At 38.4% G+C, this 16,060-nt stretch overlaps 1 protein-coding gene across 10 annotated transcripts in view; it reads left to right on the forward strand.

The window, feature by feature from the left end:
• cacna1ab (calcium channel, voltage-dependent, P/Q type, alpha 1A subunit, b) overlaps nucleotides 1-16,060 on the forward strand; it is a 133,058-nt gene that overhangs the window by 25,823 nt on the left and 91,175 nt on the right. For all 10 annotated transcript variants that reach the window (XM_072384611.1, XM_072384603.1, XM_072384605.1 and 7 more), the window contains exons 2-3: nucleotides 14,318-14,424; nucleotides 14,990-15,129. In XM_072384611.1, the coding sequence (XP_072240712.1) occupies nucleotides 14,318-14,424; nucleotides 14,990-15,129 (247 nt within the window). The remainder of the gene's footprint in view (nucleotides 1-14,317; nucleotides 14,425-14,989; nucleotides 15,130-16,060) is intronic.

The raw sequence follows: 16,060 nt of genomic DNA on the forward strand, positions 1-16,060 counted from the left end.
TATGTATGAAAGAAAAAGAGTCCTCAAAATTGACCAAATGTGAGATATGATTTTACCCCGAATATCTCTTAGAGTTGTTCAATTATCCTTAAGGCACACTAGAAGATCTATCTATTGGGGACCATACAGATTAAATCTTTTTTGAAAGGATGTAAACAGTGATGAGAATTTTTAAATCAATCGCAAAAAGTCCCATGTTAGCTTCAACCTTTGAATGAGAGTTGTACTCTCTTATTCCAACAACCAATTGTTTTGCCTGTGAAATATTGTGTGTCCTTTTATGTTTAAGGATTTTTATGTACATATGTGGATAATACCTAAAAACACCATGCACAAAACAGTCATAGTGTGCATCTTCTTCCTCAAGGTTTATGTGAAAAGTGTGTATTGACGTTGATATGAGTGTGGAAGGGTGTTGAGCAACTGACAGTGGAGGTGGTGCTTCTGAAAGATTTGTGGCCAAGGTGATTGCTGTGTGTGTGTGTGTGTGAGAGAGAGAGAGAAGACAGAGTAGTCGGCCATCGACTCTTCTGACAGTTTTACGGCTGCTGAGCTAGCACGATTCTGTGGGATGTTAGTTAGCTCACCTCTTTACATATCAAGATATCCTGTGTGTGTGTGTGTGAGTGTGAGAGAGAGAGAGAGAGAGTGTGTATGTTGTGTGTGTTTTGTTATTTAATCACCACTGACATTCCAGGCCTGAACATGTCCCTGTGTATTTTGTGTCATCATTGTGTTTGAGGATGTCGTGGAAGGGAACTGTAGCTGAAAGCATGAGGGTGGATCTTGACATAGAAAGGATGTCAAGTAGACGCAGTAGTAATTCTACTAATGATATAGTAGTAAATATTTCAAGTAGACCATAAGTACAATATTCCTTCAGTAAAGGTCACTGAAGGCAAAATGCACTACAGCTAAAAGCCATTTGTTAGCACTCATACACTTTGTCAGCATGTAGTCTCATTCCACTTTTTATACCACTGTAGTTCTTCCTGTAGTGATACTGTACTCAGCAGCAACAATTCTTCAGAAAATCAATTACATTCAGCTGCCCATATGCAATCACTGCCAATTTGCACCACTGAAAGCAGGGCTAATCTATTCTAATGTCTGTCAACTTTAACATGTAGTCTGTGGTTTTTGTTTGCCTATTCCTGTTTTAACTGGAATGTTTTGTACTTGTGTGTCTGTGTCAGTTCTACTTCCTTCATTTGTCAATTCACCCATTTTGTTTTTGAGCCATGAACGTGTTCAATTAAGTTATGATTTAAAGAGATGGAGGATAAACAAAAGTTTTCTCAACATAGCAGTTTAAACACATGGAGGCCATCAATGTACCCAATGGACAGGTAGAAGCGAAAAGGGAAGAAAATTAAAAATCTAAATACAGTCATGTTGAAACATTATCACCGCATGCGTGTTTCTCAGATGTCATAAAAAGTTTAGATTTTTGGATTTCTTTCTTTCTTTGGCGTTCTGCATCTGGGTCCTTTCCTCAGTGAACAATCACAAAAGGAAATATAACAGTGCTGCCTCTTTGTAATTAATTGTAAAGTCTGATTTTACATTTAAACAACACATGGCTTTCATGGTCAAAAAACCTCACTGCCTTGTTGATGTTTATTGTGTTTCAATTAAGTTTCACAGGTATTTTTTTACTTCCAACTTTCAGAGGTTAAAAGGTTAATAAAAGGTTAATTGGTGATTCTAAACTGGCCCGGTAATGGATTGTTGATGTGTCCAGGTTGTACCCCCGTCTCTTGCCCTAAGAAAGCTGGATATGTTCCAGCCCACCCTGAACAGGATAAGAAGTCGAAAATGTACGGTTGGATCACCGCTTTATTCAATGACAAATGTCACTGCTGTCTTTGCCTTTTTTTAATGTCTTTGGTGGCACAATTGAACCAAAACTAGGGAAAACAAAATTTTTTGGTGTTAAATACATGGCTTTCTTAACCTGTATGTGCCTCAGAAACTATGTCATATGATACCAGACACACTTGGCTTCTTTTGGCTGAGCATCATAATTATCATATGCAGTACTGGTTTTCAGAAACGGAAAATGACACATTTTCCTGGCGATTGGACTGGAGGAAGAAGTCTCTCTCACTCTGTGTGGGATGTAATCCGAGCATCCCTGTTCTGCGTTGTGGCAGCTACTGTCTGTTGGTGTATGTGAGTCCATGCCATGCAGTGTGGAGTGGGCAAATTTCTGTATTTATCCTCGCTAAAAAGTCTCTCGTAAAAAGAAGGATAAGACAGCTTCTCTCATTCTTTCTTTCATTAGATCCTCCAGCTTTTCGAAGGGTTTGTTAGGGTTTGCATTTGGTTTGTATTTTACTCATATTCTAGGGGGGACATCACAATCATTAGCTGAAGAAGGGATTCTTTAAGATAAGATACCAGTATTGCATTTTTCATTTTTCTCATGCTTTTCACAAATGTCATAGATTATTCAGTGAAAATAATGTTACGAAGTGACATTATTTAAGTCAAATACCAAGACATTGTGTGGAAACATGGGCCAGTGCCAGAATGGTTGATTATTTTGGAGTGGTGCATCATCATCGCCTGTAGGGTAAATGTGTTCTGCTCCTTCTTCACTTTTTTTTTCTTCCTCTTGCTGAAATATTCACAGCTGCCATTTAAACAATCCACTTGGTATTTTCATGCTGGAACCAGCAGTTCAGCTGGTGGCTCAGTGAGCATGCTCAAAGTTCTCTCTCTCTCTCACTCCCTCACACAAACACACACAAACACACACACATGCACAGGCACACATACTGCGGCTGCTTCAGAAGAGCTAAAATGGAGATGGTACATGTAGCTCTGTGTGTGAGCCTCTCCCTGTCTGCTGACAGTAACCTACTTTTATGGAGCTCACTCACTCAGAATGATAAAAAATACTGCATTTCTTTCCTATCAGTCTAGCTTTACTTCCATCTCACATTCCCTTCTCTACTCCACCAGCTCTTCAACTTCTCCTCTTTTTTCTGCATCTTTCCATCCTACTTCTGAATCTGAATTCCCTCATTACTTCCTTGTTCGCCACTACTACCTACCCTTACTTACTTGCCTCTACTTACCTCTGTATATTCTTCATTATATTTTATCTGCTCATCAGTCTCTGCTTTCTCCTATTACCATTCCACTATTTTCTCCTTTGTCCTTTGCCCTCTTTAGTCCTTCAGGCTCAGATTGAATAGACAAACCTTCTCCCTCCCGGTTTTGTTGGCAGTGTAATACCCAGCTTTAACGTGTCTTTGGGGTAGACACTGAATCCCACATTGCCCCCAATATTCATTGGTTTGTGATTGTTGTAGAGAAAAAGTGCTGTGTAATGTATAAAGTGTGTGTTTGTATAAGGTGTATTATCTGTATTCAGGCATGAATTTCTTTGTGAAAGAAAAACACATGTGAAGCGCTTTGTAGAACCTAGGTTAAGAAGATGCTACATAAGTGAGTGTATGAAAGAATATTTTTTTCTTGCTGACTTCTGTTTATACTCTACTCTTAATTTGACTAATTTTGACTTCTTTGATGGCAGGAGTCAGAAGGAAAAGGAAATAGGAGATGGGAAGAAGGGAAAAGGAGACTGAAAATAATAAAAGGAGTTTTCCATATTAAGAAGGATGAGACAGAGGCCTTAACTCAAATAGGATAGCTAGAGACACCGAGGGGTTGGTAGATAGATACATGTGATACCCTTGGCTGGAGAAAAGAAATAGGATTAGGAGCTGCTGTAGAGATGTTTAATTTAATTTGATATCAAGGATGAAAATAGAGTTCTTGTTCAGTTTAATTTCTGATGAAGTGATGATAGTAACCTGTATTTAATGATAAGCAGTTGATACAAATACCATGAAATAATATTTGGTGAAAGAAACCAAACAATCTTGATAAAGTTGATGATTTATATTAACAAGAAATAGTCACTTTGTTTGTTTTGAACAACAATAACTAAAATTTCAGTCAGATCATTTTGATGTCTTGTTTCTTTGAACTATAAGCATAGTTTCTGCATTGTTTAAATGGCTGCAACTCTGCAAGCAGTGGCAACTGGTAGGTTTCACATGGTTTGAACTGTTAAGAAATTACACATTTGATAGACAAAATTAGAGTAACTTTGTTACTTTTTGTTTTTAATACAAAGATGATAAATTCCACATCTCATTTGATGCCCTGTGATGGACTGGCCACTTGTCCAGGGTACACCCTTCCTCTCACCCAGTGACAGCTGGGATAGACTCCAGCACCCCCGTAAACTCGTGTGTTGGACTAAGCGGGTATAGAAAATGGATGGACATTTAATTTGATAATTAATGACATAGCCTGATTGTTTAGACAGCATTGGACTCAAGATAGTGGTTGAGCTGAAAAAAATATTTGCCGTTCAACCATTATCTGAGGCAGAACTTGTATCTGTCAGAGTTAAAATAAGTGACGCATAAACTGACAACTTGTTTTGAATATATATTGTAAAAGACATTGACTTTGTGCATGTGATGGTTCTCTGACATTCTTGCACATTCAACATTTTTGTATTCTTCTCATGTTTTAAGTTTTTATCTATCTCTTTATTCTTTCTTGTTTGTCTTTGTACGCTCATGTTTAATTTGCTGGGAAACTCACACAATTTACATGATAATTGATAATCTAATCTAATCCATTCACTTGTTAAATAGTGTAATTTCTGGCCTTTATCATCTAAACAGTGGTTTAAAGGAAATTAAGAAAGAGAGGAAGACTGATTCAGGAGGATTTTGGTGTTTATGCCACTGGATTAGGACCAAATTTCACTGAACATTGTTTTGGTATTTTGTCATTTTGCAGTAAGTGGTTCAGATAAAGTGATAACAAGGTTGTCCAGTAGTTAGGATGTGTTGTGTGATACACAAGTGCGTATGTTGGTGTGTACATGTCTGTCACTTTATAGATGAGACTCTTGCTTTGAGTTGCATCATGAAAGATGCTGCAAGTGTTGCTGCGTATTTGTATGTGAGTGGAGTCTGTGTGAATAATGTGTTTGTGTACTTATGCATGCAAGTGTGTATGCATGCCATTTTATCTGTGTTAGCATTTTGGACTTGGTTTGGAAATTGTGAATTCAATAAGTTGGCTCAGCACGGTTAGAAATGAGTGAGTGATAGATTGCTCTGTGTGTGTGTGTGTGTGTATGTGAGTGTAAACCTACAGAGAGTAGGAAGTTATTCAGCTCTCATTACCAGCCTGCAAAGTGCACAGCAGATATTCCAGAAAAAAAAAAAGAAAAAAATTAAGCATCTCCCAAAAATTAAAAAACAGCTGGGGTCAGGGGATAGAGAAGGGAAGAGATGCACCCTTTTATCTCTTATAAGTCTAAATATAGCAGTTTGTGGAGGAGAAGAGCGAAGCAGGATGTGGTTAGGGAAGAGGAGGGAGAGGATGGAGAGAGGGCAAGATGGCTGAATTTGAACAAAGAAGATGAAAAGATGTGTAATGATTCTTAGTAATTCAAAAGAGTCAAAAGAGAAAAAGTATAAAGATGATTTACCTACAAAAATTGTATGCAAGAAAACTGAAAACCAAAAACCAGGAAAATGAAGATGGAAAATAGCAAAAAAAAAGTGTTATAGAGGAAGTTAAAGAGAAAGGGAATATTTATATTTTACTATCAAAGCTGAAGGACATGACATTTAAATATACATCTGAAGTAAAACAACATTGATGAAACAGAACATTAAGTCAGGAGGAATACTGAAGTACCTCTTCCACTGTCCTGTTGGCTCATCACTATTGTTGCCTGTGTGGCAGGTAACTTACAATCATATTTTTTCACATCTAAGCTCAGACATGATAATTTCACATTAATCAATGTTACCATGCAAATTGTGTCTGCTGCCACAGCTAACTCGACATCCTGATTTAAGAAAGATTTATGTCCTTAAACAGTATGTTTATCGAGGAGAGATTAGCTTCCTCAGCAGAATCATTTCTGCTGTAATTATTTGAAAGCTGTCTCAAACAGGAGACCCCAGCCCTTTCCTGTCAAATTTAAAAGTCAAAATGTCGTCTCTGACAGTATTTTTTGGTCTGTTTTTTAAAAATAGAGACATTTTAATAGATTAAGATTCATGATCACAGACCATATAAGGGCACAATTTCCAAAAAAAAAAAGATAGGCCAATAAAGAATGCCTGTAACCTGCATTATTTCTTACATCCAGCAGGGAGTGAAAAAAGAAGTCTGATGACAATAACAGCCTTTGGGGAGGTCAATATGTTTACGTGCACTTTTAGATTGAACTAAGGTTATAGCTCATCTAGACCATTTTACTGTAGTACACTCCTTGTTCCAGAATACTTACTTGACCTCGGTCCCATTGAACTTATACATGCAGGAGAAATTTGATTATCTGGGTGTGTTAGGGGCCATTTGTACATGCTCAGAGGTGTCCATCAGTGTTGCTCTCAGCCCCTGTGGTTGGGTATTTTTTGTGCAGAAGGACAGACATGCAGTCCTCCTAAAAGTTAACAGCACATAAGCTTAGGAAATAACATTATGCGTTCATCGAATGCTGATGTGCTGAAAGTTAGGTGTAGCTGGGAGTGGCTGTCAGCAACTGATTTCATAACAAAGAGGTCAAAATGTGAAAACTGATCAATACCAAAGAAGCACTGATTAAAATATCAGACAACAGCTGAACTTGAGACTTCATTTCTGTTTCACTTCACCACAAAGCAGATATTTGCTTGTCACTTAGGCTTTTGTGTTTTCCTCAGCAGAGTATAGATAAAGAACCAATAACAGCACCAACACAACCAAGAGCAGTCCACAGCTCAGGTTGTTTCACATATTTCGGATCTCCAAGTACCAGCAAAACCCTGAAACATGCATTTATAAGGCCTTAAATGCAGAGAGCCTGCAAAAGTATGTCCAGACACTTAGTCTGACTTTGTAAATGTGATTCAATCAGTTGGACTAACATATTTGTCTGGTTTTAGTCGGACTAATACAACATCATGTACATATACAAAAACAATCAACTTAAAATTTTAATAATTTTCTCAGTAAACATTTCTTTCTCAATTGCTAGTTGGAAATCGGAACATATCATGTTGTTAATTTTGTAAATGACATTATCATTAACATTCAAATAGATTATAAAGCAGGGTATTCTTAAAGATGGGATTACCTTCATTGATAAGTTGCTAACCTTTAGACATGCGTAGTTCTGAAGATCCTTTGATATGCTTCCATCCATTGCCATGACTAGTTTAAGAAACAAGACAGTAATTAATGCTGAATGTCAAACTCTACGCATTGGAGATGTGTTCTATAAACCAAATATCTGCAGTTTTTGTTTTTTGCAATAGCACTTCAGACCATAATATGTTACAGAAAGGAGAGTAGCCAAACAACAGAATATTTCCACGTTGCCTCATATGTTTAGCTGTGGTCTAACTTGAAGTTAGTTGTGTTCTTGTTTAATGAGCACAAATTGATATATATGCAATAAAGCTTTTCCATGAATCAGGAAAAAGGATTAAAAAGTTCTTGTGTGTTTAACTAAATTTAATGGTAATGTATCAGTTTATGAATACAAAAGTAACATAAGAACAAGAAATAGGAATAGAAATTTAGAGAATGTTTGACTATCTACAAACCTGTTTCTAGCTGCTTCTCAGCCCTGCATGTTTGTGACGGAGGACAGAAAAAGAGAGAGAACATAGTACTTGCGTCACTCCCATAAAGGAACTGACTCTTGCTGAGTCGAGTGCTACACAGTTTCATTTATTTGATAAAGCTTCATTTGGTGTGATTTAAAATCTCCCCTTCATCAGGCTCGACTCCCCTAAAGCACAGCCTCAGCCTCAGCGCCACGCCAAAATGCCTCATCAGCTGAAAACACTCACACAAACACACTTGGGTGAACACACACACACAGCTTGCATGCGCACAAACAAACTGATGCACGGGGACATTTTTCAGAGAAGGACTGATGCAGAGTGATTTAAATTGGTATGGGGTGTTTTTTTGTAGGTTGGGGGTTGTTATGTGTGTGGACAGAGGAGAACTTTTAAATAGGTAAATAGTTTATTGGTATAATGAATGAATTTAGAGGACACATCCATGCAACACTGATATGGGAAGGGTAGTTTGTAAAGACATAGAACAATTTTGATTATGAAAAAATGAGCAGGCAAATTGCAACCGTTGAAAAACCAAGAGAATGTCAACCACAACCAAGTATCTACAAAGAGTAAAGCATATCTTAAGAGCCAGCTGAATTGGAAGAACTATGTCCAAGCATTGACAAGTACTTCCTGCCAGCTATCAGATACCCAGCTGGTATAATAACCTGGCCAAAAATGGAAATAGAAGCCACTAACATCAAGACAAGAGAGCTCTTTAAAAAATCAAGTTTCACCTCAAGTCCAGCATCCTGAGACTGTACACTAAATGTAAGGAGGAAGGGGAGGGAACTAGCGAGCATCAGAGCCACTGGACAAAACAACAAAGGTTCAGTAATGAACTTACAAGTGAACGCCTCAAGCAGCTGAAACCCAGCAAGGAGAAGAAGGAGGAGCTGGAGGAACCATCATGGAAGGATAAGTCCTTGCATGGTATGGGACACGGAAAGATGGAACATGCAGCTGATATCAAGTAGTTCTATCAGTGGCTTGAAAAGGCTAGTCTGAAAGAGAGCATGGAGGCAGTGATAATGGCAACACAAGAAAAAGCCATGATTTCAAGTGCAAAAGAGGCCAAGGTGTACCACCAGACAGGATCCCAGGTGCAAACTGTGTAAGAGGCCTCCAAGACAGTCAGTATGCCATAATGGAATGCCATCATCATGTGGCTAGAACAGTTTACATGAACATCTGTGCTGAGTATGGGTTGGAAGTCCTTGTTTAACCAAAAATGAGCTGTGTGTTTCTGTGGCTTTCTTGGTACAAAGTTAAGCTTGTTTGCAAGTGGTTGGAGCGAGATTTGGATAGATGGATTGGGACTTCATCAGCAGTCATGAGGGCACTGTCCCAGTTATTATGAAGCGGGAGCTGAGCTTAAATGCAAAGTTTTTGATTTACTAGTCCTTCTGCATTCCAATCCTATGGTCGTAGGATTTGGGTAGTGACCGAAAAAATGAGGTAGCAAATACAAGCAGCTAAAATTAGTTCCCTCACAAGATGGCTGGGCTCAGTCCCAGAGCTAGGGTGAAGAGCGCGACCATCTTGAGGGAGCTTGGAGTAGAGCCGCTGCTTCTCAGTATCAAAAGGAGTCAGCTGAGGTGGTTCATTGGGATTCCTCTTGATCACCTCCCTTAGTTTTTTGGACAAATCCTAGGAGACCTCAAGGCAGGAGACTTGACCTCAAATAAGTGTAGGATGTTGGAAAGTTGGATTTGTACGGGCTAATGTAATGATGCAGTGACCATGGATGTGTGTGTAACCAAATTAAAAAGATAGTGTAGTTTTTAAATCATGGTTATGTCATTGTTTTATTAATTGAGTTGAATATTTGGTGATTCATCAACTTGTTCAGCAGCTACTCACAAGTAGATTGTGTACTTCAGTCCAGGACAGAGGTGGAGGTCTCAGTTGTGAACAAGAGGTAGCTTATCTGAGTCTCTTGTTAACTGACTCATTCAGTAAGTTCAGTACTGTTTCAAGTCATATCCAGTGGGACTTGACAAACAAAAGAATGCAAACATTGTATCCACACCACGGGGAAGTGACCATGAGTTTTTTTTTTCGAAGTAATTTCTTAGCTGCGAAAGATTCAGTTGAAAAAGTCACACTAAAAATGTGGTCCGGTATCTGTGGAAATTTAGAAAATATTTACTCTATAAAAATCCCTATGATTAATATGCTTGTTCTTTTGTTTGATTTTCTTAGTTAAAGAAACGAAGACTATAACATCTAGTAAGCATACACACTGAGGCTAAAGCCACTGAGGGGCATCTTGGATGGTGATGTATCAGGTTTATTATAAACTCATGAAACAACTGGGTCACTTTTAATAAGAAGAAAACTTCCAAAAAAGCTAGAATCAGCCCGAGACTCGACACAGCACATGTCTAAGGATCTCTGTTCCTGGTCAAATTGCTCTGACACCAAACGCATTCAGTCATCACTTCCTTTTAAAATTAATCAATACCAGCAAAATTCAATACACCTATGTATAATTTTACAGACTGTAAAATATTCAGAAGAGTTAACTTTGGGCTGAATTAGATTATAATTACATTAAAACAGAATTTTTAAAGTACCTTAAGGTGACCTTTTTATGAATTGGTGATTTGGGATTAAAACTTAATTGAATATGATTGACTTTTAGGTCAGAAACGAATAAAATTGCTTAAGTGCACTGCAGATTGAAATATGCTGCTATTTGACAGAAAAAGTAAAGTTAAACCATTGTACTTACACAAATAATAGACATTTTACTTGAATTTATTTTCTCTCCAGTTACCCTCACAGCTTAGATATAGGCATTAGCTTAATAGGTGATTCTGAAATTACCTTGAGAGCATGTGTGAGATTGTTTGTCTTGGTTTTGACCATGTGATGGACTCGTGATCTGTCTACGGTGTACCCTGCTTCTCGTCCAATGGCAGCTGGGATAGATTTCAGCCCCGTGCAACCATGAATTGGATAAGGCGAGAATTGATACTTGATAATGTGGATAAGTGTCAGTCATCTTTCTGCCTTTTTATTTAGTTTGCTAGTTTGTGCAATCATGAGTGTTAGTATGCTTTGGTATATCAACTTATCAATGTGAGTTTGTGCTCATTTCATAGGCAGTTTTTTTTTTAATGTATGTTTCGGGGGGTTTGTTTGCTCTGAGAAATTACATGCAACACCAAAGGCTGAAAAGAAGAAGGAATGACATTGTGTGTGGGTGCTCTTGATTTTCATTGTTCATGGGTTCCAAAAAACGTAAACCTTCTATACTTGTTGGGTCCAGAGTGTTTTGTGGGGACCTAATTGTGGGCCGCACATGTTTAAAAAGATTTTTGAGGGTCAGAACTGGGTTTAATGGTTAGGGTAAGAATTAAGTTATGGTTAGGTTTGGGGATAGGGTTAGGAATAGTCATTCAGCTCTGATCATGGTAAAGGGGCTGGGGAATGCAACAAGTTAATGGTGAATCACCACAAAATTAGAAAAACTATGTTTTGTGCGTGTGTGTGTGTGAACTCAGTGTATTTGGCAGTGTAGGACATTTGTGTGGCCATCAGAAAGGTATTTTAATTAACAAGAGAGGAACTCACATTTTTGCAGTGCTCACCAATAATACTGTTGCCAAAAATGTCTGCCCTCTAATTGCTTCAGATTCACCCAATCTTTTCTTTCACTCTCTCTCCAAATATAGGCAGTGTGATGTGACTGATGAATAAGGTTAAGTGAGGAGAAACCAAAGACGGATCTTGGGGGACGGAGGAGGTAAAATAGGGTACAGGAAGAAGAAAAAATGACCTCAGGAAAAATGGAGGATGAAAGGAAAGAGAGAAGGGATAGTGAAACAATGCAGATGAAAATGTAATCACAGAAAGACGCAACTCAGGAGAATACAAAGCAGAAAGACCTTTTAGAGGGGAAAATTGTTGGAAATAGATAAAGATCTTAAAATACATAGAAATAGATTGCAGGGATGTGAAGAAATGGGAAGAAATGAAAGATGCACACCCACACTCACAGAGGAGTGCTACCTTCTGCTTTCACTGGTTGTTAGGCCAGCAGAGTGTGTGTCTGCTGAATAATAGATGTTGTGGCAGGCATGTCTGCTCACATACACAGTCTCAGAGGCACACAGAATATATGGGCTGTATGAGACTGTGCAATGGATAGGTGATCACAATCTGATTTTAATTGAAAGGGAAACTTATTTATCTGCAAGATGTTGTGGTGTATTGAGGACCCAAATGCAGACACGGATACAAACAGGAGGTTGAATAGAAAGTTAACTAGATTTATTTTAGAACTGGAACAAAAGACACAGCCAAGCCGGAATACCAGGAAACTAAACTGAATAAAACAGAAACCAAAGACCAGAACAAGCCTGACAAAACCTATATAATGTGAACATGAACTATAAAGAGAAACATGAGTAGTAAGGGCAAGGATCTGACAAGGACTATGAGAAACCATAGAGCTTAAATACTGTGGAGAACTGATCAGTGAATGTTGCAGCTGACAAGATTGAACACAGGTGTGGTAGTGGAGCTAATGATCAAAACAGGAGGGGATTGAGGAAAGTATGGCTGAGAAGATGAAAGAAGAACCTGAAAGAAGACTTTCTACTGACCCAAGTAAATGAAAAAGGCAATTATGAATGTAATTATGACAGACAACTAAAGACGAGAGTAATACGAACTTGACCAAAGGCCAAAAACACAATTATATAATGAAAGAAATAGGTATACGTAATAGGTACACGTTTACATATAAGCATACTCTGAACTTTGTGTTGGCGCAAAACATTCTCATTGTCATCTTGTAACACACTGCTGCTTGGTCAAGAGCCCCTCGCGCCAGTTTTCAACTCACAGGGAACCGCTCTGCAGCTGATCATTGCTACTAATATTTTTGCAGTGGCAAATGCCACACATTCTATAACTTAAACTACTTAACTTTTCAAATCTAACCCAGAAGTGCTCCGATACAGTGTTTTGGTGCATGTGGGCACATTCTAGTTTCCACTGCGATGTGTTCCGCAAGTATAGGCGTGTGCGTTGTCTGCCAGCCAGCGTGTGCCGTGTAGTTCAGCTTTGTCTTGTTAGTGTGCACTCCCCAGACTGACCTGTCTGATCCTCTCACATCAACCAGCAGCTTCTTATCCTACACACAAACACACACAGAGGCCATCCTCTGGCCATAGTGTCAGTGTCAACGTTGCATCTGGTAAACACGACAATAGACACGTACTCCTACTACACAATCCAGACACACATGCAAAGAGACAGACCCACACATACAGGCTAACAGGATAATGACTGGCCAATTAGGCACAGGCTTGATCTGTCTGGATGTATCCAGTCATCTTAGCCCCTCCAGCAGGCATTACTCAGGCATGGACACACACATAACATGCAGACACACACACCACAACACTTTGAAACAGACTTGACTACACGGAGCGCTGTGAAAAACTGGCTGCTCCAACAGGCGACCTCTGTTAGTCAGTGTGTGTGTGTGCGCAGAGATATTGTTCTTACTTAGAGCTGTAAAAAACTGACCATTTTAATTTAAATTATGTTACTAGCTACTTCATTTGTTTCTAATTTTCAGGCCAGTGACACAAAAATGTGCCATTTGATATGCCAACATACCTATACATCAATCAGTCACAACAGTAAAAGCATCTACAGCTTAAGTAAGTTCATTCTGATCAAACAGTCAATGTTGTGTCAAATCAATGTATCAGTGTGTGGTTTCAAATAAAAAATCAAGTGACTGACAGCAGCCTCATTGGATAAAGTAGTGAGTCCCGCTGTGTCAGCTGGTCCCTATATACACACACACACACGCAAGCACACACCCACCTCAATTTAGCTTAATGGATATCTCAACTGCTGGCTCAGAGGCACATCAACTTCAATACTCCCATTTAGCGACCCTACCTTACAAACATAACACTGATATACAATTAAGCCACATCAGCCCCGCCTTGAATGCACTGTGTAATAAGGACTTTATATAAGCTTACTATAATACCCAAGGCACAAGGTTTTCTTAGGTACAAAGCAGGGTATTAGCCCAGTAGATTTAATATTCTTGCTAACTGGTGTATAAAGTATGGTGCACTTATAAAAGGACAACAAAGGTTTACAAACAGTGTTAAAATCAAATGAATTTCAATTGGCCCTCTGTAATGTTACAAATATTGTAAACAAATATCATGTCTCACATTGTGAACATTCTGTAAAGAAGCAAAGGGGGTCTGCAGGATGCTGTATAAGAGGAAACTGTATAATGTGTAATTTTGTGTTAAATTTAGAGAGTCCAAGTTACAGGTCTGGCTTTCTATGAGTGGTAAGAGTAATTTGAATGACTAAATGGATATTTTAAAATGTCAGAACTTGTGGATGAAGAAACAGTTTTACCTTAATTTTACAGTTTTCCATTCGATGGAATGAGACATAGGTAGACTTGACTTCTTATAATAGACACAATTAAAATACACTGAGTGAAAATTTAAACTGCAGTGTGCTTAGCAGTGACCTGTTTTTGGGTGAATGATGTTTCTGGATGAATGATATACAGTACATGTGTATAAGGTATGTGTTTGCATGTGCCCTGCTTGTTGGTGATACTGGCCTTAACTGCAGCTATACTCCATTTGAATGGATGATCCTCACCACCATCATTGCAAACTGCATTGTCCTGGCTCTGGAACAGCACCTTCCTGATGGAGACAAGACGCCTCTGTCCGAACGACTGGTAACACACCCTATACACACGCATACTTAGAGTATACAGAACGTGCAGATTTCGAAATATACACAATGGTTAGCAAACACAGAGACAGGTGATGGTGAGTAGATAAACAAATGATTACTAAACATATATTCACTGAGCACACACAAGCAGAAATAAGTACACAAGAGAACAATCGGACAGAGAACTGACAATACATACACAGCAGTTGCAATTAGGACTACAAACATTACTGCAAATGTTTAGAGATATCAAATGTCATTACACTGATCCCCTCTTAAGAAAGTTCAATTTTTAAACTCATGAGCTAATTGATGGAAGTTTGTCATACAATCAGTTAATATTCTATGGAAATAATATTCCACCTAAGTAGAAAAGGGCCCACAATCTGCCTGCAAATGACCCTGATCTTCTTTTCTCATCTCAATTCTCCTCGACACTCCTCTTTTTTGCTTTCTTTTCATCTTACCTTCCTCAACTTCTTTTTGTCTCTTGTCCCATTTATTTTCCCTTTACATCTTTCTTTCACCCCTTCTTCTACTCCCTACCTCACCCTTCTACCCTGTAGGAAGAGACAGAGCCCTACTTCATCGCCATCTTCTGTTTTGAATCTGGGATAAAGATCCTTGCTCTGGGTTTTGCGTTACACAAAGGTTCTTATCTGAGGAACGGCTGGAACGTCATGGACTTTGTGGTCGTGCTCACTGGGTGAGTCAACATTAACATTTCTTCCAACTGTGAAAGTATTTTTTGATTTGATGTATATTTTAATTTAATTTAATTTTGTTTTGTTTCGATTAATGCACAATGTCTGCTAATGTTTTTTTTTCCATTTATAATTTTTTGTTTTTTATTGGTAGGATTGCGCCTAAGCAAAAGGTTTGGAACAGAAAAACCATCTCAAATTTTGGCATGCTTCTAGTCCCACTCCCTTTGTCGGAGACAAGTAGCTAACATGCCAAAATGACCTCAAAATTACTGCACTGAATTGACATTAAACAGTGGGAAATGACAACAGAGTTCGAACATTTTTTTTCTTTTTCACCTGGTTCAGCATTCACTGTTTTCATGCCAGCCGAATCTTTTTTTTTCATCAAAAATGGGACACTTTGTTTTCACTCTCTCTTAATATAGCTCTCCAAGCCAACAGATCCTCCAAATGACAGGAATATCACCAAATGCCTGTAAACTGCAATACATACTGGGAGTCAGTTTTCCATGAAAACTTAAAGCACCTATGTTTTGAATTGTCCATATATTAATCTTTTTTGTCTTAGTCATTGTCAGATCCTCACCGTTGCTGTCTTCTTGGTTGTTCTTGGTTCTGCTCAACGCTTGTCTGTTTTCATCATCTGATTTGTTTTGCACTTTTTGTACAAGCTCAATAATTTAATTGAATATGGCTCAACAGAACCAATCCTGATAGTATTGACGAACATTATGATGAAATATAATTCTTTTCCATTTAATCTCTGCTCTGAAACTTGTGTGTGTGTGTGTGAGAGAGAGAGAGAGAGAGAGAGAGAGAAAGAAACCCTCTACTCGTATGACTTTCTCTCTTTTCTGATCTCAAAAACCCTCTTGCAGACACAGCAGAGGTCTGGTTTGACAAGGTGTGCATGTTTGATCAGGGCCACTC

Source organism: Leuresthes tenuis, unplaced genomic scaffold (assembly GCF_036924035.1).
Source record: "Leuresthes tenuis unplaced genomic scaffold, fLeuTen1.0.hap1 SCAF_4, whole genome shotgun sequence".
NCBI classification, from domain to species: Eukaryota; Metazoa; Chordata; class Actinopteri; order Atheriniformes; family Atherinopsidae; genus Leuresthes; species Leuresthes tenuis.